The sequence below is a fragment of the Vidua chalybeata genome, chromosome Z, assembly GCF_026979565.1.
Source record: "Vidua chalybeata isolate OUT-0048 chromosome Z, bVidCha1 merged haplotype, whole genome shotgun sequence".
Taxonomy (NCBI): Eukaryota; Metazoa; Chordata; class Aves; order Passeriformes; family Viduidae; genus Vidua; species Vidua chalybeata.
The window spans coordinates 27432272-27458297 of NC_071570.1; the positions used below are offsets into that span (position 1 = coordinate 27432272).

The window sequence follows — 26026 nt, forward strand, 5'->3', positions numbered from 1 at the left end:
CGATGTGGAATTTACTATGTGGGACAATCTCTGAAGACCCTGAAGCCTGCCAACTTCTCAAAAACTTAAAATATACTCAGTCATATGCTGTTCCAGTTTGTCAAATAATGATGTATGCAAAAAACTAACAACGCAGCAGACAGTAAACTGTAGAAATAAATTAAAGACTTCTTCCATAATTGAGAATTTGGCTGCATTATGACAGAACCTCAAAAAATCATCTCAGCATGGAATATATTACCAGAGAACATTCAAAAAGTGAATTCTGAAATACATTTGAAACCATTAATGTTGCATCAAATTTTCTTTCACTTACATTAACCCACTGTCGCAGCAACTAAAACACTCAAGTGAAGACTAATTTGTCCACAGTCTATTGTTTGTATAACCACTTTTTCTAAAAGGAGAAAAACTGCATCAGCTGTTTTTGGACAGGATGCCATTTTGGTGGTGCCCCTTCCCCAAAAACATTCAAGGTCAGGTTAGATGGAATTCTGAGCCACTTGGTCTGTGCAACGTGTCCCTGTTGCACAGAGGGAGGTTGGACTACATGAAATTTAAAGGTTTCTTCTAACCCAAATCATTCTGTTATTAGGGTTACTAACAACACTATTAGGGTTAAAAACAAACTAATCCCTACAGCTAATTATCCAGACAGACCTACCTTTCTGCTTCTCAGAACTAGCCAAAGTTTAAGCTTTTACCGTTAACTTTTCCATCCTTATAACATCAATAACAAATCTCAGAAACCCTATTAATACGTATAAACTGGATGCTACAAGTTGCTTTTCTTTAAGCCATTCTAACAGTAATTAGAAGAGATATGTACTAGTTACTAGATGTATTAACAGTTCCAGTAATTTCATAACTTGCGATTTCATACAGATTTGCAGGGCAAAAAATGTTTTAGCTATACATTCTACAACCATGCTAACATTCAACCTGCAACTCCCAACAGAAAATGGAAGTCACCCATCTAAGAAAAACCTGCAGGATTTCTAGTGTATGCAGTACAGTCAGACAAGACATTTCCTATAATCCCAATAATGTATCTCTAACATCTAAAATTACTTTTATGTCACAGTGGGACAAACAGTCAGTTGAAACTATCAATACAATTGCTTACAGGAAATGCATCAGTCAAATGCCAAATGTCACACTGGAGAAAGAAAATAACGTTTCTTTTTGTCCTTCCTTCGGCAGATGTGGAAGGAAAATAATTCTCAGCCCTCAACATAGCTTAACAAAAACAGTCTCTTAGGAGTCAGTCAAGTTTAGCTTGTGATAATCATTCATTAAGGTGTCTCATCACTGAAATTTCTAGAATCTGTTGCGCTTCTGCAGTTCAAATGTTGTCCAGTTTTTTTTTCCCCACATACCACAGCTTTCCTGAGCAAGAAAAATCTGACTTTAAGTCACTTCTAAACATGCAAAGAAAATTTCAAGAGCAGTTATTGATATCCTTGTTTCTGGAACAATGTCCTGCCTCTTATCACCTAAGTTGCAGAATGACTAAATGTAAAGCTCTTGTGACAGATATAGCCAATATATTCTGAGTGTTGGGTTGTATCTACAGTTAATAAGCACATGGAATCAGAAGGCACTTTTCCCACAAGCTTGTACTTCAGGATTCTGTTATGGTTTGGTAAAATTAGTATGAGCACCTCTCTTTCCCACTCAAGTGAATTCTTCATAATAAGAAAATAGTACTGAGAAAGCACAGCTGACATTGCTGTCACAGATCTCAAAATCTGCTGGACCTACCAGCTTGTGCTTCATGCTACACAAAGCAGCAGAACTACTTCCAGGCTTCAAATGATCACGAAAGAAGCAGCAGAGCAAACAGATTGCTTACATACTTTAACAGTAATGGTTGGGGGAAAGCAAGATTAACCAAGACTCTTAAAGCTATTCTCATACACTATGCTAAATCTCTTTTTTATTATCTTACCATGCCAAAACTCTTACGTTCAGTAAGCTGTGACTATCAGTAATTTCCAGCCACCTGGGGAAAGGTACCATGTAAATGATGCCATTCTATTCATTCCTTGAAAGAAGGAATAAAGACACTGCAGCTATGGTAAAGCAATTTGCCAGATGCCAGGTTTAGAAGATCCTCAATATATCCTTTGCAGTAAGCACAAGAAGATAATTTTATGTGCTAGACAGCTACTTAGAAACAGACAAGAAACTGATCTTGTTGAGACAGACCTTTGTATACATGCACATGCATATATGTGTATATATAAATATATACTTATATATACATATTGAATCACTCTGAAGAAAATATTAGACTGACCATCTATGCTAAAAGGAAAAAAAACTTTTTCCTCTTGTCTTGAGTCCTTTTTAGCAAAAAACAAAAATAAAGCAAGAAAACAGATTGTTAAGTAACAAAATCTGTATTCTTAAGTGACAGTTTTATTGTTTATTTAAAACATAAGAAATATGGAGATTTGTACATGCTGAAGGAAGCCTACTCAGAGGAAGATTGCTAGAAGAATCAGGCAAAATCAAGAACAACCTTTGAACCTTGCATTTCTACTATGGTTGTTGCTGAAAATAATACAAGAAGGTGCCCTGAGCATACATGGCTTTGTAACATGATACGGAAAGATATTTTAAATGCAGTTGATAATCAGGAAGGCTTAAACAGAAATAAGATCTACAGCACTAAGAAATGAAAGTCACATGTATTAAAAACACAAAGATATACCCTGAGGCCACTCAAGAATTTCTGATACAAGATGAGGTGGTTGAGAATGACAACTCAGTTCATAAAACAAATAAGAGAAAGCTCTATGTGCATTAGTGGGTCACTTGCCAAGTATGTGCTGCCAAAATGGGATGTCCCTAATAAAGGCCTTCTCATGATTACCATGAAAAATATGTCCAGGAGATATACAGAGGCATTAATGCTGCTTTTCAAAGCCAAGAGCACCAGCACATCACTAGTTCTTTGAACTATCGGAACTACTCCAGGACACTCCGCAATTATGCTTTTGCTCCTTCCTGACATTATTTATTAACACATATTACTGACTTCTTAAGAAATAAGACTCTGCCATATTCATTGGTAAGTAGTAAGGAAATACAATATTATTAGGTATTGACTTACCGTGCTGCTATACCCTCTTTGATTTTATCTGCTCCTTGTTGTGTTCCCTAATGATTTGAAACTTTGTTTGGCTACCCAAAAATAACAGAAGGCAAATTTGGTTTTGTACTCTATACAAAACCAAATTTGGGGCCATTTATCCTAAAACTATTTAATACATATTTTCATTTAGGCATTCATGCACTACAAAAAAAAATTCCAAGCTTTCAGCACCCTCTACAGGCTAACTGCTTTGATGCAACTTAACTTGTAACTAACTATTGCTACCTATGATAATCAAAACAGTACATTTTAATAATCACAGCACTTTGAGAAAAAGTAGGTAAACATGTAATTGAGGAACACAACAAATTAATTTTTCTGTCAGAAGAGAAAATAACTACTCAGTGAATATCAGAGCCTTTGGAAGTGCAGGATTTTTATCCAGCTGTCAGCCAAATTCTTAAGAAGCCAACTCTCACTTCTTGACGTGACCTGCTGTGTGGCTCTCTCTAAGAAAATGTTTCATGCTATCAGCTACCCAGAAAACAAAAACAACTTCAGCTTACCATCCCTGTTGGACAGCAAACAGACGAGGCCATTAAGGCATGTGTCAGTCACTTCGGTGATATTAGTTGCGCATCTGCCTATAGCTTGAATCGTAGCTGCAGCAAACTGCTTGTCTTGGCTTTTCACGTAAGTCTAAAGAAACAGGATTTTTGTTAGTCAATATATAACTCTTGTCAGACAAAGACTTACCATATTACTCTCATGAGGCAAACATACTGTATAATAAACTAAGCTTAGCTACAATGCACATTAGAAGCTGTAATTTTTCACCTCATTGTCACTTGTAGAAGACATGTTCTTGCAAGCTTTGGTCACCCATGGCCATGCAAACCTCTGATTTCATGAAAGCTTGGGGCAGGGGGTACTTACCCAAAAACAGCCATTAGTTTCTGTGCAAGGCTGGAGGAGTTGATGAGCTCTCTCTTCAGAGAGGTTTCAGTTCATTTAACTAAGAGCATCTGTGAAACTATGAATAACCTACCTGCCTGAGAAACAGTACCTTTCACAGAAATCCAGCCAGAGAACTGAAGCAATGCAAATAGATGTCACAAACAAAGAGGGAAGAAAGGACAGATACTGTTTCACAATATAGGCAGAAGATCTTGCTGATACATAAAGATATTGGACACAATAAACACACTTTCATCAAATGACTTATGGAAATGAGGTTTGGCAACAAATGCTAATGGCCAAATACTGCTAAAATTAATTTTTCTCATAACTTTTGTACCTTTTTTTTGTTTGTTTGTTTTTTGTTTGTTTGTTTGTCTGTTTGTTTGTTTTGGTAGCAGGAAGGAGAGTGAGAAACAAAATACTTGGATTCCTTTCCGTATATAAATAGCTCCTTTATCCACTATGGTATGAGATGCTTTAATTTCCATATTTGGAATATTTCATCCTTGAAAATACTTAAACTTGAAAAATGTAAGCCTCGGAGAAACATCTGACAATGGAAAAAGAGATCATAAATACAGAAAGAATACACTTTTGCACAAACCTGAAATTCTCGAAGCAGAGTTGATATGTTGGCTTCATTTGCTAAATTTGTCATGATTTCAAGCTACAAGAAAAAAAACCCAGTCATATTGTCAAAAGTTAAAATAAAATATTATAAACAGTACCACATGTACACTATACTTTTATTGTATATGAAACATATATATTAAAAATACCACTCAGAATTCAACAGAGTATACCAGATATCAGTACAAACTGGTAACACCATTGTGCTCAGAAGGCATATTTTCCTTGCAAGTACTTGCAAAGTTTACAAAGCAGGACTCTGGGTTTCAGTGACACATTTTTTATGAGCCCGAGATTTAGTGTTTCATTGCATATCAAATGGGCTTGAAATACTTCTGTCAGCTTTCCAATGTTATACAACAGGCCTTAGCATACAGAAACCACACAACAGTGTAAGAAGAAATAACGGAAGTCACAACTGCATCAGGGGAGAAATAAATTGCCCATTATATTCAGATGAACTGTAATAAAAGACCTTTCAACTCAGGAACGAAACATTTGCATATATGAGATTCCTCAGATCTTATTCAACACCAATAACATCAGACCCTGGAAGCCCTCCTCTTTGTTCCTGGTGAACAAAAGGATGATATACAATACTTGGCATATATTGTTAAGATGCTATGCTTCCAGGCTATTTCAACTTTGAAGTGAACTGAAAACACAACCTCGTCTCTCCAAGGGGAAGTCATGGCTTGGAAATATGTTGGTATTTTTTGACTTGGAGGCATCCAGAAAATGATAGTCAAATGATACAGTCTACCTGTACTTCAAAAGAATTTCTTAAGACATATCACAAAGGCTCTTAAAGATATGTATCTAGAATAACATAGGAAGTAAGAGGATAAATGAAAAAGAAAAACATGCAAGAGAAAAGGAGATTACTTTATAGTAGAGGGGGGCTATCAATGGAACATCACAAATATCTTCACTGGCCTTTTTCACATATGAACTGTGAAAGTAAGGAGAAGATAGGTGACAAAGTTTTCAACTGATGCTACAGTTTGCAGGGATATGGAGACAAAGGCTGACTAAGAAAAGCTGTGTAAGAGTTCCAAATACTAGAAGACTAATTAATAAAACAGAAAAAAAAATCAAAACATGTCTGCAAAGTAACGCTCGTAATAGGGAAAAAACCTTAACTGTTCAGAAAACTATAGACTCTGAGATGATGACAACTAATTATAACTGAGAATTTGTGATTAAAATAGGTTACTATGAAAATACAAGCTCAATGCTAACCAGTGATTTAAAAAGCAAACCTGATGTTGGAAAATAAAATCCCAGAAATCCATACAGCACAGGAGATAAATTCAAGGGTGCTCCTACAAATTAATTACAGCCATGGGTCTCACCATTCTATTTTGAAATAGGTAGGCTTGAACTACAGAAGTAGAAGAGGGAGAAAACCACAAGATTTTTTTACCTATGTTAAAGTTTACGACCTTCTAAATTTTTCAGCCATCATGAAACAAATGAAACAATGAAAGGAAAACCACAATTTCTACTTCTCCATCTCTTCTCCAAGATATTATCAATTAATATAGGAATTTAAATGCATCAACTTTCTATTATTTTTCAACTGACTATTCTCGGATAACAATAAGGCATTCCTCACAATATTCCTAAAATGTAGATAATATCTTTTTGCTTCCAACTGCCTCAAATTTACTTATGTCTTATTGTTGGTATAAAATACAAATATGTATTTATTTTGTATGTAAACATGATAGTTTTGGCATAGCCATCTTGTACTACACCACTCTTGCACATATAAGTGCAATATGCATGTAAAACAAAGATAAGGAAAAAATATTGCTTCTTTCAGAAAACTACCTTCCACACCTAAACATAAGAGCCAATTACAATCTAAATCAAAACAAGAGAAAAGGCACATAATAGTAGACACTTTTTCAGCCATTGTTTTGTCAAGGATTTCACATTTGTTAAAGAATTACTACAGAGAAAGCAACAAGACAACAGCTGGAAACATGCATTTAGATGTGGCCTTGAGGAAAGCCTAAAGTACTTCTGTCAAATGCTGACTTCAAAGAAAATTTGGGACTCAAACACTGCCCCATTTTGTACAGAGGAACAGATTTAAACTCTTTTTAAGCTAACAGTATTAAAGACTCTTTTCCTCCCATGAAACAGTCAAACTCTCAATGTTAGAATACTTGGTTGAAAAAAAATACAATGCTCTCTACCACTGAAAGATCCTAAAAGCTCTAGTGGAAAATATAGCCATTCTTCTACCTGCAACACCGTGACAGGAACTTTCAGACAGCTTGACAAGCCTGAAGGCCCCTTGTGGACTTAACTAAAGGCCTCCATACTTCTTAGTGAGATAAAGAAACAGCATAGAATGACCTGTGTCGTATCAGTGAAAAACATTTTACCTTTCTGTTGCAAACTGCTTTCGTACAGCACTATACAGAAAAAATTGCCTTTAATAAACTCACCTTGAGTGTTTTGATCATAGTTGGATCAGTTGATCTAACATAGAAACTCTTCAAATAAGGTTCAAACATACCCTGAAAATCAGAATATATTTAAGTACTCTCCTGTGTTTCATATACAGTGTGATTTAAAAAATTCTAAATAGGGTATACCTTTCTCTGAATTGACATAGTGGCAATATTTTGCAGAACAATATACTGCACCTCTCTAGAAAAGAAAAATAAGAGTCATTCCACAAAATTACTGATACATAGAATAATTCAACATGGCAAAGAAAGTTCAATTCTATTGAACAGCAAGTTAGTTATCCATTTGTTTTGGCACAAACATAGAAGGCAAAGCTTATTGCCAACTGCCAGCTTCATCATTTGATTCACAGGAAGAGAGACACATGATGAACCAGGCTCTCATTTTTTAAAATTCCAATACACAAAAATATTCACTGACACCAGTGCAATGGTGCCTTTTGTAGGCCGGGGGTATTTATTCAAGCCAGAATTACATTTATCATTTTAATATAATGGAAATAGCTTACAAAATCCTTACATTTCATCCACCTTCTTGAAATAAGTATTTCAGGGTGACATAGCTGAGAACAAAAATATACAAGCTTTATCTGCAGAGTTGAAATAACTGCATTAATTACAAGAACAGTTAATCCTTGCACAATTAGCAAGAAACACTATGACATTTTTCTTTTAAGAATTTTTCTAAAAATCCAGGATTTCCTGTGACTCAAGGGTATACACTGGCAGACATATACATCTATAAAAAACGAACACTTTTATGTAATAAACCTTGCAATATATAGACAATAATATAATACAAAAATATTAAACATGTTTGGAAAAGGCATTCTCATCATTAATGTATGAGTTTAAAAGCCTCGACATGAGTGAGCAAAAAGAAATCTGGATACTAGTCTGAAGCTTTTAAAGTGCAGACTTTGTGTTACCAATTATTAAAAACTAGGTAATAACTTACACACAATTTTTCTGAACCATGCTCAAATCCTTGCATGCTACAAATCTCATCCTAACAGAGAAATCATCATACCTATTACCTCCTCTTACTCAAAACTGTCTAATAGCCCTAAGGTAATTACAGCTGTTGCTTACAAAGAAAAGTGATAATAGAGAAGTACTTAAGATCTTTTAAACCAATTTTATGCAATTCTTACATAGGTGCATGGCAATAGTCAGCTACACATGATGAAATCAGACTGGAAATTGCTATGAGATGCCCTTTCGGGCACTCTCACCCTAACTAGATTATAGCTTAGTTGACACTAATTTGAAGGCCACAGGCAAGTAACTTCAAGGGCAAACAGCAAATGCTTATTTCAAAGTGGTTCTAAAAGCAGAAGTGTTTCACCCAGAATGGGAACAGAAAAGACAGAAAAATCAGAAGACTAGTGTCATTTAAGGTACTAGTTGAGACACAGGAAAGAAGTAACTTTTCTTTTAATGAAAACTGAGTATAAACAAACAATAAACCACATACAAATGATCATTTCAACCTATGATTACGAGTTTATACATTATCTGCCAATTGCTTTAGGCACTTTACTCATCTTCACATAAAGAGAATGGGAAGCATACTGTACTATAAAGCCAAACACAAAACCAGTAGTGATTCATTCTTATCTGAAGTAAAAGAATTAATACACTAACAAGTCCCATTTTGCTTCTTTACCAACTTTTAAACAATAGAGTTATTGAGCTGTGGAACTTTTACAGAGAAACAACCCTTTGATGGCAGGGCTTACAAAAGTTAAGGTATCTCTTAGGATGAGTAATCTTGCCAGACACAAAAAAGTGATGTTTTTTTTAAAGCCTTTGTGTCTGTTTGACAAAACTGATTTAAAAAGTAAATTATTCTCACAGCAAAGTTCCAGCCAAAAATACCATTTTTAGTTAAAAGGTTATTCTAAAAACAATTAATATTGTCTCATGTAAACCCTTCAAGGTTTTTCATACAAAGACATGGAAGTTCAAAATCTAGAAACTGAATAGGGAAGAAAACCACTTCTGTGCAGCAAATATTGGCACACTACTATGGCACAAAAACTATGAAATACAAATGAAAAAACAGCACAAACACTCTGATGAACTGTAGCTGACAAGGCCTTTCATAAAAAAACAGACAAAATACTATTGAAGATGATTAAGTCAAATCAGAACGTTCTGAATTAAATATAAACTTGGTCTTCAAAAACCATCCAAGGATTAAGGAAACACAGAAGATACAGCACTATCAAGTGGCAATATCAATTTTAACACATATGTTGTCTCCTTCCCCTGAGATACCCAAAAGCTGACTGGACACAGTCTTGAGTACTGTGCTTCAGGAGACCCTCCCTGAGTAGGGAAGTTGGACTAGACAATATCCAGTGATCCCTTCTAAATTCACCCATTTTAAGATTTGTGTTACAGTGCAGGAAAATAAAATATACATCAGAAGACTCCTTTAGTGCTTAGCAGGACAGTAAGGAAATCAACAGAACTAAATTTCCAATAATTCAAAAAGCATCAAGGTATTAAACAAACCAGTTAGTACTGACTCCATTTAAATACTAACTAGGCAGCCATGTTCTTGTCAGAACAAAAGTCATACAAATGAAACACAATAACCAATGATCCCTGGACAGGACATCAAAAATGATGGAATAACTGTTAGTGATCCTCATTTGTTGAGTGAAAATGAGTATTACAGGACAATTTCAAAATTAAATTAATTTTGTAATAGTTACATTCTTATAACTACGGCTAAACAAATATGCACAAAAAAGTACACACAGTGATGTGAAGTATGGACTTGACCTACCTATTACTGCGGAGTAAACGCACCAGTGACTTAGAAACAATACCAGCTTCAGATTTTGGTGCCAAATGCCAGTAAAGCTGTGCAACTGCCATTACCACCTAAAGGAAGAACATTCAGACAGCATGTTAACTTCAAATCATCATTCATATCTACCACATTTGCTTCAGACCTGCAGGACTACCAGCTCACTCTTCTTCAAAAGCAAAGTGCATACCTGTGGTCTTTGAAATCAGCAAAGCAAACTGAGGACGAACATTGGAATAAATATATTTTTACTAATTAAGTACCTTTACTTTCTCCCAGTATTTACTGTATGCTATAATAAATAGAAGGTCATAGAAATAGGTACAAAGAGAAAAAGCATTAGGTAATTTAAATCACAAACTTAGTGATATCATCCTTGATAAATCAGTATTGATAACATGAGCTGTACAAAGTAATGAAGAAATATTCTTTTTCTAATGTGCTTTTCCTTTATTACCACAGGTTCAGTATCACCTTTTATCTAGTTTCCACTCAAAATCTTTAATTCTATTATTCTGTTATGCAATTTATAAAACAACAGCTGTCTTTGCTGGAAAATTTTAAAGTATCAAATCCAACAGAAAGTAAAAGCTACAGGGGTGTATACCAATATCCAGGCTAACAAAATTCAGAAGACTGAGACATAAGCAACTTAAAACCTGCTTTTTTCTTCTCAGATTTTCTCATAAATAAAAGACAAAATAAGATCTTTATGCTATCGAGTGTCATGTCACAACCTTTCCTACAAGTCATGATCAACTCTCTGTTTCAAACATAACAAATCATAGAGACTCCAAATAAAGCCCTCATAGTAATACTTCACTTGGTATCTTAAATCCTAGTACCAATGAAAGAAAAATTATTATTCAACAATACAAAGCAATTAAAAATATCTAAAGCCAGGAAATAACTTTAAGATTTTTAGCAATATACCACAAGCATCTTTTACTGCTGACAAAAAACATAATGTCATATGGAAAGCCACTAATTAAATTAATTGTAGGTAAATTCTGTGAAAAATATGAATAACTCCCTCTGTAATAGTAATTCAAAGTAGCATAATTTCAGTAACACCTTCCAAAATGCACTTTAACATCTCAGTTAACTTTATACCAGAAAGTTAAAGATCGTGTGAGAATAAATACCATATTTAATAAAGAAAATTATTTATGGAATGAGGGCAATAACTAGCTGAACCTCTCAGTGAAGTGGGATGGCAAACATATCAAACATACTTGTTCTTTACATGAAATTAAGAAACATCACAGACACTGAACAGTGATTTTTAGCAAAGAGTTGTAAAAATTTAATCAACTTGTTTCCAAAGTCTGCTGGGCTGCCAGATCAAAAATTATTTTGAAAAGAGTAAGACATGAGTTGGAATCTCAAAGTATGTTTCAATGGAGAAATATATCCTGATCTATTTAGCTTATTAAGAATAGGTGGCAAGGTGACTTAATCATGGTGGACTAACTGTTTTTGCAATGATATGAATATTCATTATCACTGGATGACTTCTCTCAAAAGACATCTAGTCCTGATTAACAGGACAATCTCAAATTACAAAGTAAATATTCTGTGATCTGATTAACATCACAATGATTCACCGTGACCATGGCTTTTTCCAGTTTTAAAAAGTTACCTGTATTTTAAAATCTCATGGAAATAATCTAGCATACCATACTTATAATGTCATATCTATCCTGGAACCCTGCCAGAACAACAGCTCTAGAAATGTGGTGTATAATTGTCTACTTTTAAAATGCAAGACTCAAAAGAAAGAACAAATCAATGAATCAATAACAAGTATGATTTTCTTTGTAGATCTGTACCAATAAACTGTACCAATAAATTGTACCAGTTTGTGCTATCCTAACTGTTGAGAGTTTTAGCATCGAGAGCTACCTCTGGTAGAGCCATCACATGCTACGTAAGTTGGATTCAAATGCTCTCATTTTTTTTCCTAGTATTTTGTTTGTCTGTATTATTTGGAGCACATACCACAATCAGTTTAGGTGTTTCGCTTACAAGCTAAGTTAAATTCAAAATAGATCTATCACACTTCTCCTAGAGTTACTAAAGGGTATTTTCATCAGTCCTAAGGAGGTGTAGATTTTACTCTTTAATTTAAAAAAAAAAAAATTAATTAGATTATTTGTGATTTAACATTTTAATCAAAAAGGATTTTGTCATACAGCAGCATTTCGGCTTTGAAGCAGAGGCTTTGTATTTCGTAAAAGCAGCCTGTGATCCGGGTCCATAGTATAGACAGTTTTCAATTTCTGATCCTTTTCTTTCTGTTCTTCATCAGATTCATAGAAATTATTTTCACTATATTCATCCACCACTTCATCAACCTATCAAAAGACAAAACGACAAGGACATATACAGAATATTTGCATCAACAGGTTTTATTCATTAAGGAAGTAACATACAGCACCCAGTTTCATGCAAGATTTATATGTTTTTTAAAAATAGCTTTTGGCTTTTCTACCCATTTGCTCCAAAGAGTAGATGAACTGACATGAAAAACAGATTAACAATATATACAAACTTTCCTTAAAAATAACTTGTACTGACATATGAAATATCTTTGCTATTATTCAACAAACTATTTTAGGTATTTTTTGGACTTAAAGCCTATGATCCAAAATTGGCATTTGTGGAAAACACCTAGAAATTAAAATAAGATATAGGTTTTCAGAAAACTTGGAAAGGCTGCATGCCTTGGTCAAAATTCAGGTGTAGTGGAAGAACCCATAAAAAGGTCTTCAGTAGAGGTATATGGACAGGGGGAGGGAGGAAAGAAGTGACAATGAATTAAAACCATCATTTTATTCTGGTTTTAATTACAATTTGGACAGACATTGAAATTTTTTTTTAATCAAAGAAATATGAAGGGAAGTTTCATTACTTGATGCCAATTTTGCTCTCAGTGTTTTACAGGATGCCTAGCAAACTCGTAGATATTTTATGCAATAGCAACTGAAGTACTTTAATTTCCTTACTTCTCTTCCCACAATTCTTTGTGGCAGCCACATTCTAAACTAAAAACCCAGGATGCTATTCCAGTGGTAACTGAATTCCTCCCTTGCCTATAGGACAATGTGAAAGGAAATTTCCCCATCCCAGTGCATCACAACCTGCACTAAAGAAGCTTCCTCTAACAGGAGGAGGATAATTCAATCTTCATTGATTCAGTCTTCAATATCCTTGCCTTGACTGCTAACAGACATGCAGATCAGTACTATTGAATTCAACAGGAATATTGAGTTTGAAACAGTATTTAATTCATTAATAACTGTTATAAAGAAACAGTTTGAGCTCTCACATTTCTGACTTTTTTTTTTAATAATTGTTTGTTTGGAACATACTTGAAGGAGCAGAGTTCCAATAAAAAGCAGCACATGCCCCTTATGAAAACACTTTTATTTTAAATCTGATTAAGGTCCGTCTTCATACCCCAAGAGCAGAAGTATTAAGATGATCTTCTCATAATCACATATTTTATTGTAATTTTAGAATATTACTATTTTCTCAGATCTGCTAAGATCTGGTAGGAAATAATTATATTCCAGACAAAGGATGATGACAATACAATGATGACAGGGAAATTATTATAATAAACTGAAATTCATCAAAATCAAGTTGATGAACTCCTAATTATTTAGAATCTGTAGTCATAAGGACCCACTAAGACAAAGAGGACATGTAATACTGCACGATTTGCACATTGTGATGGATAGGACAGCAAAGTATTATGCAAAAGAGTCAGAAGACTAAGCTAAAAACCTGCAGCTCCTTGGTGTACAAGAATTGTTATTTCAAATTCTATCAATAATCCCACACATGGAGAACAGTTACCAGACAATGTGAAAACACTTAATCACAAAAAAAAACCCTTGAAGCCTCAAGCTGACCTACTGACTATATTCAATGCCAAAAAGATACAAGTGAAAGTTCAGAATCATAGTATTATTTGGTTTGGAAAAGACCTTTCAGCTCATATAGTCCAATGGTTAACCAAGCACTGCCAAGTTCACCACAAAACCATGTCCTGAAGTGCCATGTCTACAAGTTCTTTAAATATCTCTAGGGGTGTTGACTCTACCCTTTCCCCAGGCAGCCCATTGCAGTGCTTGACAACCTTCACTGAAAATAATTATTTCTAATATCCAATCTAAATCTCCCCTGGTGCAACTTGAAGCCATATCCTCCTGTCATGTTGCTTGACCCTCACCCAGCTACAACTTCCTTTCAGGTTATTGCCTCCTTTTCTCCCAGCCACTCCTCACAGGAGTCATGTTCCAGACGCTTCACCAGCTGTTTGCCCTTCTCTGGACTCATTCCAGGACTTCAATGTCTTTTCTATCATGAGGGGCCCAGAGCCGGATGCAGGATTCCAGGTGTGGCCTCACCAGTGCCCACTCCAGGGGACAATCCCTGTCCTGGTCCTGCTGGCCACACCATTGCTGATCCAGGCCAGGATGCCATTGGCCTTCTTGGCCACCTGGGCACACCCTGGCTCACGTTCAGCTGCTGTCAGTCAGCACCCCCAGGTCCTTTCCAGCCACTCTGCCCTGGCCTGTGGAGCTGCCTGGGGTTGTTGTGACCCAAGGGCAGCACCCAGCTCTGGCCTTGTTGAACCTCACACCACTGGCCTCAGCCCATGATCCAGCCTGTCCAGATCCCTCTGCAGAGCCTTCCTGCCCTCCAGCAGATCAGCACTCCCACCCAGCTTGGTGTCATCTGTGAACTGCATGAGGGTGCACTCGATCCTCTTGTCCAGGTCATCAATGAAGGCATTAAACAGGACTGGCCTCAGTAGTGAGTCCTATGGAATAGCACAGGGGACCAGCCACCAGCTGGATATAACTCCATACACCACCACTCCTCTCTGGGCTTGGCCCTCCAGCAACTCTTTCAACCAGCAAAGCATCCAAGCCATGGGCTGCCAGTTTCTCCAGGATAATGCAGTGGAAAATGTTTTCAAAGGCTTTACTAAAGTCCAGTTTGACAACATTCAAGGGCCTTCCCTCATCTACTAAGTGGGCTACCCTATTATACTAGGAGCTTGGGTTTGTCAAGCAGGACTTGCCTTTCACAAAGCCACGCTGGCTAGGCCTGATCCTCAGGTTTCCCCACATCTGCCACATAACAGCATTCAGGACGACCTGCTCCATCCATATCCTTGCTCACCACTGAGGTCAAGATGAGAAACCTGACGGTTCCCCAGATCCTCCCTTGAACCCTTGTGTAGATGGGTGTCATATTTGCCAACCTCCAATGAACTGAGATCTTCATGGTTAAGCAGGACTGTTGCTAAATGATGGAATGTGGCTCAGGCTCCGGCTTCTTCAGCACCCATGGGTGGATGCTATGTGCCCCACAGACTTGTGGGGTAAGTGGTGTAGCACTCTATTTCCCATTGGATCATGGGGGCTTCATTCTCCTCCTCCTTCTGTCTGTCTTACAGATCAGGGGCTGGGTACCTTGAGAACAATTGGTTTTACAATTACTGCCCTCTTCACTTCAGAAAAGGCACCTCAGTCTTCTCCTCATCCTTAATACTTTTTCCCCCTGCAGTTTTGCTGGAGCACCTTCTTACTTCTCTGACAATTAAAAGTTCTATCATTTTGTCATCACAGTTGCCCAGAGAGTCTCCAACCATCATATCCCATCACCCACCAGTCCTCCTCTGCTCAAAAAACAACAGTTCCAGTAGGGTGCACTACCTTGTTGACATCCTGACCAGCTGTGTCAGGGCATTATCTTCCAGGAACCTCCTGGACTGTTCCTCCAGGAACTCTCCACTATACTGTATTTTCAGCAGGCATCTGGTAAATTGAGAATGAAGACTATTGACTGTGAAACATCTCTCACCTGCCCACAGAATATTTTATCTGCCTTTTCTACATTTCTTTCATCTTCCCCTTCCAACTAGCTCAGAAAATTTACCTGAGTAAGCAAGTCTGTTTTGGCATGCACTAGGTTATTCTTATAATTTTTGCTATCACTGCCTGGCTTATTTCTAAATAGAACACAATTCTAGGATTCTCTTCACTCATTTCAAGCCTAGGCAGAAAATCTGAAACTGAACTCAGACACAATAAATTACCACCAACAATTCAGACCACCAAGCCAAAACCTCATCTTAAGACATCCAGCTGAATTGTTGCTCTGTCCCCAGATAAACCTTGCAGTACAAGTACTGAAGCCTGTAGGAAAGAGATTGGGACAAGCAGTAATTCTCTTCTGAAGTGGCATAGAACCAGCCTCAAGGGGGCAAGCACAAGCAAAGCCTCTTGGTTCTAACAAAAGGGGAAAGCCTTGTGCAGAGATCTTAGAAAGTGCCTCCATGCTCAACAATAGTGTTATGGTGTTCTGGAAAAGAAAAGCAACCAGAGTAGCATTACATTGATACGAGGCCTAAATCTTGAACTTCAATCAGAAAAAGAAGGCATGAGTAGGGTATAATGGAAATATCAATACTATTAACATTAATATTTTTCCCGCCAGCAGAGGACTGAAAGTAGGACTCTTACTCTGGGAGATGAAAGTTTTTCTGTTTTAATTATTAATTTAACCCTTTAACTAATTAATTAATTAACTATTGAATCAACAACTGACAGATTATTTCCTATGCACTTATTCTCCAACTTCCACTGTCTATAGTGGACTACACTAGACTGTGGAATATGCTTCTTCACACATCCCTGAAGAAATGCTAAATATGGGTGACACTCAAATTTTACTTTCACAGATACCTAATTAGAACTCGAACTGATGATAACCAGTATATCTTAGCAACTTTATCAGAAAGAAAACAAATCCTCTGATCCTTTTTGACAATGGATAGATAGCATGAGCATTCTGGGACTATATTCAAATGTTCCAATGCTTTTTGTTGTCATTTCAATCCCTTTAGATGCAGTTTCACAGTTGATTTAAGACCAAACAGTCCAACAGAAGTTTGTTGTTTTGTTTGCTTTTTTGGAAGTATGTTTTATTTTCACCAAGACTAGTAAAATGATTTGTATGACCCAGTGGTCATAGGATCACTAGAACTAGGATTCAAAAGCACTAGGTGGTAAACAGAGAACAGAACAGAAGAGTGGCAGTAGTTAGTTAAACCACATTAAATACACTTAACGTTTGTAGTAGCACGATTAAATTGTGCAGTTAACAGCTTTTCTAAATTGCAAAATGACTAAAAAGTTCAGAACCCTGGGAGAATAAAATTATTAAAAACTGAGACCATAATATTCCAGACTACAATTTGCAAATAGACTCTGTGCCTTCCCCATCTACTACGATTTATTCACAGCAGAGAAGTGAGTATTTTAGTGTGGAAGAACAAGCATAATTATTTTTTATGTTATTCCAGACATACAATTCAGGGACATCTTCATGAAGTATTAACAGCTTAAACAAAGAATCTGACAGATAGCAAATTCCATTAGCCTTTGTTTAAAGTCACTAAGTAAATAAGCTAACATTTAACTGAGATTTTTCTAGAAGTTACATTTAATATGGCATAAAAGTTGAGAATGTGACTTCCATTTAGGGTAAAATACTACATCTGTACATATATTATGTGAACTCTACAATTCCCTCCAAACAGAGCTTCACACACCCACATACTGAGTTAAAACAAAGCTTCAGTGATATCCAAAGCATGAATACACTGTATCTTCCCACTTTGCCAGCCTTAACTCCATCTTGTATTGAAAAAAATGATTCAAATATTTGTATTCCTTGGTTAGGTATAAATGATTTGAAGTTACAAATTTCAGTTTCTCTCCTCAGTTTTATATAGAAATAATACTCATAGCTTTCTTTTGATGCCTGTAGCAAAATCTTTGGCAAACTATGTCTATCACTATCTTCCAGAGACCTTTCTAATATTTGCAAGAACTGTTCTCAAGTGAGTTTTGGATAAGCTAGATTTTGAAAGTAAGAAGAATTTTGGTATTAGTCACTATTTGGTGAACCTGACAGCAATACCAAAAACTGGTTTAGCCCACCAAGGTCAGTATTCACCTGCTGTATATAGAATAGTTTCTTTGAAAAGGGAAAATGGTGGATAATCTATGAATGGTTTGCTACTTAAAGTATTAATGCGTTACATAAGACAGACCTGAAATTTTGATGCTGTATGTGAACATGCCTACCTAAATCCTTCCACATGCTTTATAGATGAGTCTCAGAACACCAGAACAGACTTGTTGTTACTCAGTAGATTAGCTGTGAGAAGGTTCTGACAGAAGAGCAGACCTCAACCAATCACACTTATTAACAGACACATACTACTAGAAGTATTCATCTTCTCCACAACTGCAAGTCCTTGAATATGATTCAGGCTTGTCATAGAGATAAAGCTTGACAAGAATTGTTAGTGGTCTTAAAAAAAGGCACAATATCACATGATAAAAACACTTGAGACAGTAAAGTGTAACCAACATAACATGCAGCCTGGCTGGAGAGAGGCTTTAGAGGGCACAAGCGAACTTTGACAAGTTTGCCTTATTAAGCCAAAAGGAGTTGAAGACATAAAGAATAAAGGGACCAGATCCCCCACTCCATAAATAATAATTTCCTTTCAAGTACTAAACAGTCTGCAAAGGCTGTTTAGACACCTTAGACTCCTTCAAAGGTAAGCTGTAATTTATAATCAGTTGTGTGATAAAAACTTGTGCTGCTGTGAATGGACTGATAGAACCTAGTGATGACTCTGAGGTCCCTGTAGAAGTAGGGAAGTATTTCAAACACCTAAGTGTAAACCTCTAGTCCCATTTTATGCTCCCTTGAACATGAAAAAAATCTGCATGGATCTGGCAGATTCTGAAGGTATGGAGCCTACAGGAAATCCATAAAAACTGAAGACTAGGAAGGGCATCTTGTAGCATTTTGAACAACACTGGACATCCAGATAGATTACAGAATTATCATATCCTAGTCTGTCTAAAGGTTAAAACTTTCAGATACTTACCCTTCCACAGGACAAAACTATCCAGTAATACTCAAAATATTTTCCTGTTTAAAAATAGTTACTGAAACATTTTCTTGTTACATTGAAAGAAAACAATTTTCAACACCTAACAAACTCCTGATGTACATGAGTTAAGAACCATTGGAAAGGAACAGGCTGGGGATTATAAAACAAATAAGAAACACACTGGGTCACAGAAGCAGTATGCATGTTACAGAAATTATTACAAACCGCACCCAATTCTGAATGGACAGAAAGCTGGTGTCTTTTCTTTCACTAGACCAGAACAATGTGTTCTGTGTGGTCTTGGACACAATGCATTTACAGCTTTCAGCAACAAAGCTACTTAAAAGCAAATAAGAATTTTAGAAACTCAATTTATCCCTTCTACCTCACAGAACATAAAAATATTCAGGTAATGAAGTAGTGGTCTGGGATATGACATGTCTTTTATCAAGGAAGAATTTGTAAGAAGGCTTCCTGAACAAACAGGCAGTCATAGGACCTCCAGAATGCAATGATTAAGTAGTGCATAATATTAATAACAACACATAGCCTATATTATATATATATAAAATATCAATACAAAATTATCACATTATGTAACATTGCATTCTGTCAGTCTTCCAAAGATGTGCTGCTCCTATGCAAGTCCAAAAGTACATACACATTTTCACTTAAGTGAACAACACTGGAATGAAGAATCAATACAGATTGCAAGATCACAGTTATATTACTCTGATTTCCTTATATATTATGGTTTTTACTTCAGTTATAACCACAGTCTATTCATTACCATTTGGATAAAGAGGTCAGAAGGAAAACCTATGGGTTCAGTTGGACTTGTAGAATTATGCAGATCTGAAGCCACTGAAACAGACTTCAACTCAAACAGTACTCTCATTCAAGGACACTTTTCAGATTACAACTCTATTCAAATGAATGTAATGGAATTGTACTGAAAATGTAATATAGTAACATAATTACATAGAAGATACAATATAATTCCAGTAAATTACAATGGAAACTTTAACTTCAGTTTTGATGTTTTGGTAAGAGATTTGCACACTTTTCTGGATTCTGTACATTTGTGGATTTTAGGAATTTAGCTATACAAAGGGATAAACATGCTTTCAGTTAATAAAAATTGAAGTATTAATGGAAATTCCCAGGGCAACTTCAAGGCATTTTTCAGTAAAAGGACTTGTATTTCAAGTCAGCTTGCCTTGTGATATTAACCTCTGGAGATCCATGTTTCATACCCAGCGAAACATTTTTATATTTCTTTAAAAAAGCTAAATTTTATTGCAGCTAAGGAACATACAATAAAATTCTACTAGTTTGAGAAGATTTTATTTGCAATTCAAAAAAAGCTTTCTCTATAAAAAACTTCCAATTTTTAAAAACAGTGAGCTTTGATACTTAAGCTACACAAAGGAATTAAGACATCTACTCAGTCTTGAGAATCCGACTAAGGCAGGTGAAATTTAACATTAAGGTATTTTTATTTATATCATTCTTAGTTTCCTTCAGCACATATAAAAGTTACATGATCAACAATACATAAATCAAGTTTTATTTGTAGTTTACTAATAATTTTATCATCTATACAATACCCTGTATAATCCCAGTTCAGATGAACATGTTTATTTCGCTCTAAAAAATGCCCCATAATTTTCCGAAACAATATGAGTATGTAAACACATTTATTACTTGAAAAACTCTTCAAATCCTTCAACTCAGCCTTGCAGAGGCTTTTAAAAACTCACTTAGCCAATAACATAATTTCTAAATATAAACTTGAAAAGATAATGAAATAAGAGCTTAACGAAAACTAAAAAAAACCCCAACAGCAAACATCCTTAAGAAAACCCATATTAATGCAATTTTTATAGTACAGCTCTGAGACAAGAGCATCACATATGTTACTGTAGAACCCTACTTCACGTGTGGAAGTAGGGGTCTATAGTATCATCTCTGCTAAGTAATTTCATAGCAAACTAATGTGAAAACTGAGGAAGTGTTCATTCTCATTTCTCTAAGAAGCAGCGATTAAGTCTAGGACTGGTGTCTAAAAATAGGGGCTAAGACTTATATATGCTACAGTAGTGAACATCCTTCTTCAGCAACCTCACATGTGCAATCACTGTTGTAATAAAGTCTTGTGACACTTGCAGATAGAATGAAAACAATCCATTATGATTTTTAGATCACTTTCATTTATTCAAAACAATTTCATACTCCTCAAAACAGAAGTGAGACATAAAATAGCTTAGTCTTACCAAGAAAAAACACTTCCTTTCAGTAGTGTGGGGAAAAGGCACAATGACAATGCAAAGACTAACAGATGCAAAGAACAGAAAAAAAAATTACAGCATAAGAAAAGAGGAAGAAAGTACAAGAAAGAACAGGAAGGGATAAATTAAACAATGCAAAATAAAATTAAGAAGGAGCAAAGCTGAAGGAAGAAAAAAGATACCATTTGCTTCTAGCTAAAAGTTCACCTCTTTCTACTCTCAAATCCAAAAATTAAAGTGGAATTTGGAATTTGTATTCTGATGTTTGATTAAATGTTTGACCTGTTTTTTACATTAAAATTTAATATCAATTTACGTATCTAAAGAGGCAGTATAAGACATCAATACAGCAAGCAAATGTGAACCAACTGCCAAGCAAAAATATTCTTCCACACGGTTGCTAAGTAAGTGAACCATGAAGAAAACTAGTTAATTGTTAGTTAGTTTAGGACTGCAACCAAGAGAAGGGTACTACATGCTCTAGAATTAGCAGTCACCACCTCTCATGACTTACAGACAGGGTATGCAGGGACAGGGATGATCCCAGATCTTCAGAACTGCACATCACTTATGGTGCAGTTCCTGTACAGAACTGCAGTTGATACCAGTGCTCTGTCACGATCAACATGGACACACAACACAACAGTCGAGGTTCATGTGGCAACAGCAAATTTTCCTGAGTGCAGTTCCCTTTCTATAGTCCTCAAAAGCCCGCGTGGCTGGCCCTGACTGGCTGAATTTGGCTGCCACCCGGCTAACTGGCCACTAGCTGTCCACACCCCTAACAGCCGGCAGAGACTTGTCAAGTTCTAATTAGGGTTATCTACGACTATGAGGTCTCCAGGCCAGCTGTTAGCCACCACAGTGCTCCTCCTTTTCTACCATTCTGAGTACACACTCCACTTACATCAAACCATGTATACTAAAGCAACTCAACTTCCTTTTCTCTCAGAAAGGAATACATTATTTTAAATGGTAAATTCAGTGAGAACATTTCCCATATATAGAAACATACTCATACAATTATTTTCATGTAGTTTTAGGATTGTTTACAGCTACTAAAATGTTTATCCAATATTTAAATGATATCTGGACTACAGCCATAGCTCAATATGTTAATTAGGAGACTCAAATTTTTAAAACACAAAATTATCCTAAATTGTTGAAGAATGATAACTGTACTTGTACTTAGATTGGCAGTCTGAAAGGTGGCAGTTTGCTACCCTTACCAGAGAGTCTGACATATTCATCTAAACATCATCAATAGCCATTAAGTCCTGCATTACAGAATTTTTTTCTCCTCCACTGTAGTGCTTAAGTATGCAAAGAAGAGGAAAGCATCTTAAAACATCTGCTGATTTACGTGAGTGGTATTCTCACCTAACAACTGGTGGTGTATCTTTTCTATTGATAAAAGGATATGTTGTCATAATTCAAGCCTCAGTTACCCCCACTCTTCTTGGTACATGGTACTGGCATTTCTCACCATAAAGTGCAGCAAACTTGTGCATATACTATCAAAGAGATGAATGATCCAAATAATTTAATTTTTTTTCACATTTACTATACCCCATGGTCCTTTAGTGAGCTGCCACAATCAGTCAAGAATTCTACCTGATAATACAAACAGAAGTGTACAGGCTCAGACTCAGAAGCCTAAAGCTTTCTCGGAACAAAGATCTGACCTCACACACGTGTTCCTCACACAGTAGAAAAAGGTTTATTTTCACAAAGTAGCTAAACAAGTTTATTTAAAAATTCTTCTAATTATCCAGAGAAAATCCTGGTACAATTATGAAAAGGCCACAAAAGTTACTAGACAGAAAGGTGATATTCTGCAGACAGATGCTCAGAAAAAATTTTGTGATTACTCTGGCATTCAAGAAGGCCTCAAAGTAATCTAACAAAACATTCATGTCATACAATGTTCTACAAGTAGCATTCAAAGGGCCAAAATTAAAGCTAGAAACTTTAGTGGCTCATGAGATGATGGAGATCTGCCACATCTAATATTAAAATTAAAAATTATTATCAGTTACACAGTTAATACTTAGATTTCTATAAAAAATATTTGTTTCTTTCCAATTAATTTGTCTCCATAAGTCAGAGAAAATTATTTAGACAGAGATAAAAACAATTTTAACAACTTATCTGCAACAGATGGCTAGAATGTCTCTCATCCTATATATATAGATAATAAGAAGAAACTCAGTCTGAGTCAAGAAGATGAGACTACAGTACTGCACGGAAACATGGAAACTTAGCTGGTCAAATTTGTAGGAAAACAAAGGGCTTCTTTCTTACTTTGAGTTGATACACATGTCCTAGAGAACATGCCTAGAGAGATTCTACTAATTGCTGCTGTTCCTGCAACTCTGTCATGGGACTAACAGAAACCACAGCAATACATTCTGCTGCAAAGACAAATGGCATTTTTATCTGCAATTGTACTTCTGTTATACCAACAGTAAGTGCTGAGCAGCCACAAAGCAAAACAAATCATAAAATTAATGTGCCCAAAATTTAACCCTCTTGTCAGGTTTTCTTCTGCTGGAAGAGTTTTTTTATCCAAACTTTCCACAATCAGCTTGAGGTAGTTTTTTTGTTATAAATCTATGCACTAAGTTATTCTCATCATACTAAGCAGGACACACAAAAGGAAAAAATAAAACTGATGTGACAGTAAAATAGCTAGCTAGTCCATTTTATGCCCCAAACACTTCACTAAATATCTTCAAATAAGTGAATCTTATATTAAACACTGACCCCACCTCATGCAAATGTAAAAGAACCCGGTCAGAGAATCCTGAGCTCTGATAAAAAGGGAAACAGTAACTGAATCCAGATTGCCCCAATTCACACTGAAGATTTTGATGGATATACAAAAGGAAGAAATAAGCAGCATAAGACAACTTCACTGTAAACTAGTTTTCCTAAATTAAGTTTTTGCTCTTAGCAGGCAGTTTAGGGTCAATAGAATGCTCTGGTCTCACAATCTTTTAGAGCGGGGGGGGAAAATTAAAAACCAGCAAGAACATCACCTGGTATATCTACAAAGAAACTTCACTGAGACGATATGTTAAATAAGTAATACATACCATATCATGGTTAATTTTATCCTTAAAGATTGAATTCTATTTTGAGTATTTCTTAAATACGCATCTATGCCTCCTTACTGCAGAAGAGCATAATAAAACTTGTAGATCCTCTACTGAGTTGGAAAACAAAAGAAGGAAAAGATATATTCAGGCTGATTAATTATTAAATTATGATATATATACAAAATACTTTTAAAGTATTCTAATGTGTTTCATTTTTACTGCTTTATCTAGGTAACCTAGTTAACTGGAGGCTATTACCCTGAATACACCCATCCCTTCTGTTCTCAGCTTCTAAGCAGAGGATTTAGAAGTTTTATTAAATTCTGTAGTAAACCAGCAAAACTGATTCAGGATGCTCATTATTGTTAACAAATTCTACAAAAGTAAAGGATAGACACTATTTTCTGTGTGCTGTGCTTGAAGCTTTATCATTCACAATTACAGTTCCCTCAGTGCACACCCCAACACAGAGAACAACAAAAAAATAAAAAATCCAAAGAAGTTTTAGATACCGCTCAGCTGTCAGAAGCAGCCATTAGACACTGAATTCCATCACACAAAACCATGACCTTTATGGCATACACTAAGAACTCATAACTAAAAGATACTGAGAAAGTTCTGCAACAGCAGGAAACAAAGCATTTAACAAGAGACAAAGAGATCACAAAACAACTGAGGTCAGAAGGGACCTCAGTATTTTGTCAGAACAATCAAGCAAAATAAATATTTTCAATCTGTTTCTTCCCGTAATTACTGAGAGCTGGGCTACTTTGCATGAATCATGCTTTTAGATACATAGACATTCAAATACTTCATGTTTTTCTCATAGAAGTCCTTATTCTTTCAGATGGTTTTCTTCATGCTTAATTTCCCTTTCCATCCCTCCCAGCCCAACAATTATGCCAAATTCTGAGCACTTTAAACTGAGCAATACTTCAATAAATAATTCTAAAATGTAAGCCTGAGACATGTTTCCCTTAAGTACTTATCAGCAACTTCATAATGACTGATGATCAATCATGAATTCACCATTCATGATCAATCTGAATTCACCATTCTTTTCCAGTCCTTACTGAACACCAAGAGAGTTTATTTATGTAATCTTCAATTGTCTGAAATGAAGCTGAATGGCCCTGAGGGGCACGGTTGTTTTGCAAGACTGCAGCTCCTAGCTCCATCTTGCTCTATACAAAGACTGTTGAAACTTCTGATCAAGTCACCTGTTTTCAGAAGTTGCCCTTCCAAATGTCATACAAGTTTGGTGGTAAATCTGCGTACCAGGACAGCTGAAGTAGTTCCTACCTCCTGCGATCCTCATCTCCTTGCAGAAAGAGGGATGGCTGAACAGCTTGAAAAACAGTTCCTGAATTGCTAGACTGCAACTCAATGTATTCATGAAAACTACCAACACTATTTTACCCATCTTTATGTATTAGGCTGCAAGCCTAATGGTTATGGTTCAGGAGATATTTACAAACAGTTTGGCAGTCCCAACAACTTCTGCAACAAGGACAGGACAAAACATTTAAGCTGAAATGCATCACAGTTTTATCTGATATCAAGTATTTTACTTCCCAGGAGACTTGGAATTTTTTTTAGCTGGTTTTAGTCCCAAACAGGTATTTTTACTCCA

The 26026-nt window shown here is 35.9% G+C and overlaps 1 protein-coding gene across 4 annotated transcripts in view; it reads right to left on the reverse strand.

The window, feature by feature from the left end:
* Positions 1 to 26026, reverse strand: part of AP3B1 (adaptor related protein complex 3 subunit beta 1) — a 154467-nt gene that overhangs the window by 85044 nt on the left and 43397 nt on the right. For all 4 annotated transcript variants that reach the window (XR_008435467.1, XM_053968953.1, XM_053968954.1 and 1 more), the window contains exons 8-13: positions 12199 to 12360; positions 9980 to 10077; positions 7306 to 7360; positions 7156 to 7227; positions 4668 to 4730; positions 3670 to 3802 (exon numbers count right to left, since the gene is read on the reverse strand). Coding sequence is in view for 3 of the 4 variants with exons in the window: in XM_053968953.1 (XP_053824928.1) it covers positions 3670 to 3802; positions 4668 to 4730; positions 7156 to 7227; positions 7306 to 7360; positions 9980 to 10077; positions 12199 to 12360 (583 nt within the window). In the remaining variant the exon portion in view is untranslated. The remainder of the gene's footprint in view (positions 1 to 3669; positions 3803 to 4667; positions 4731 to 7155; positions 7228 to 7305; positions 7361 to 9979; positions 10078 to 12198; positions 12361 to 26026) is intronic.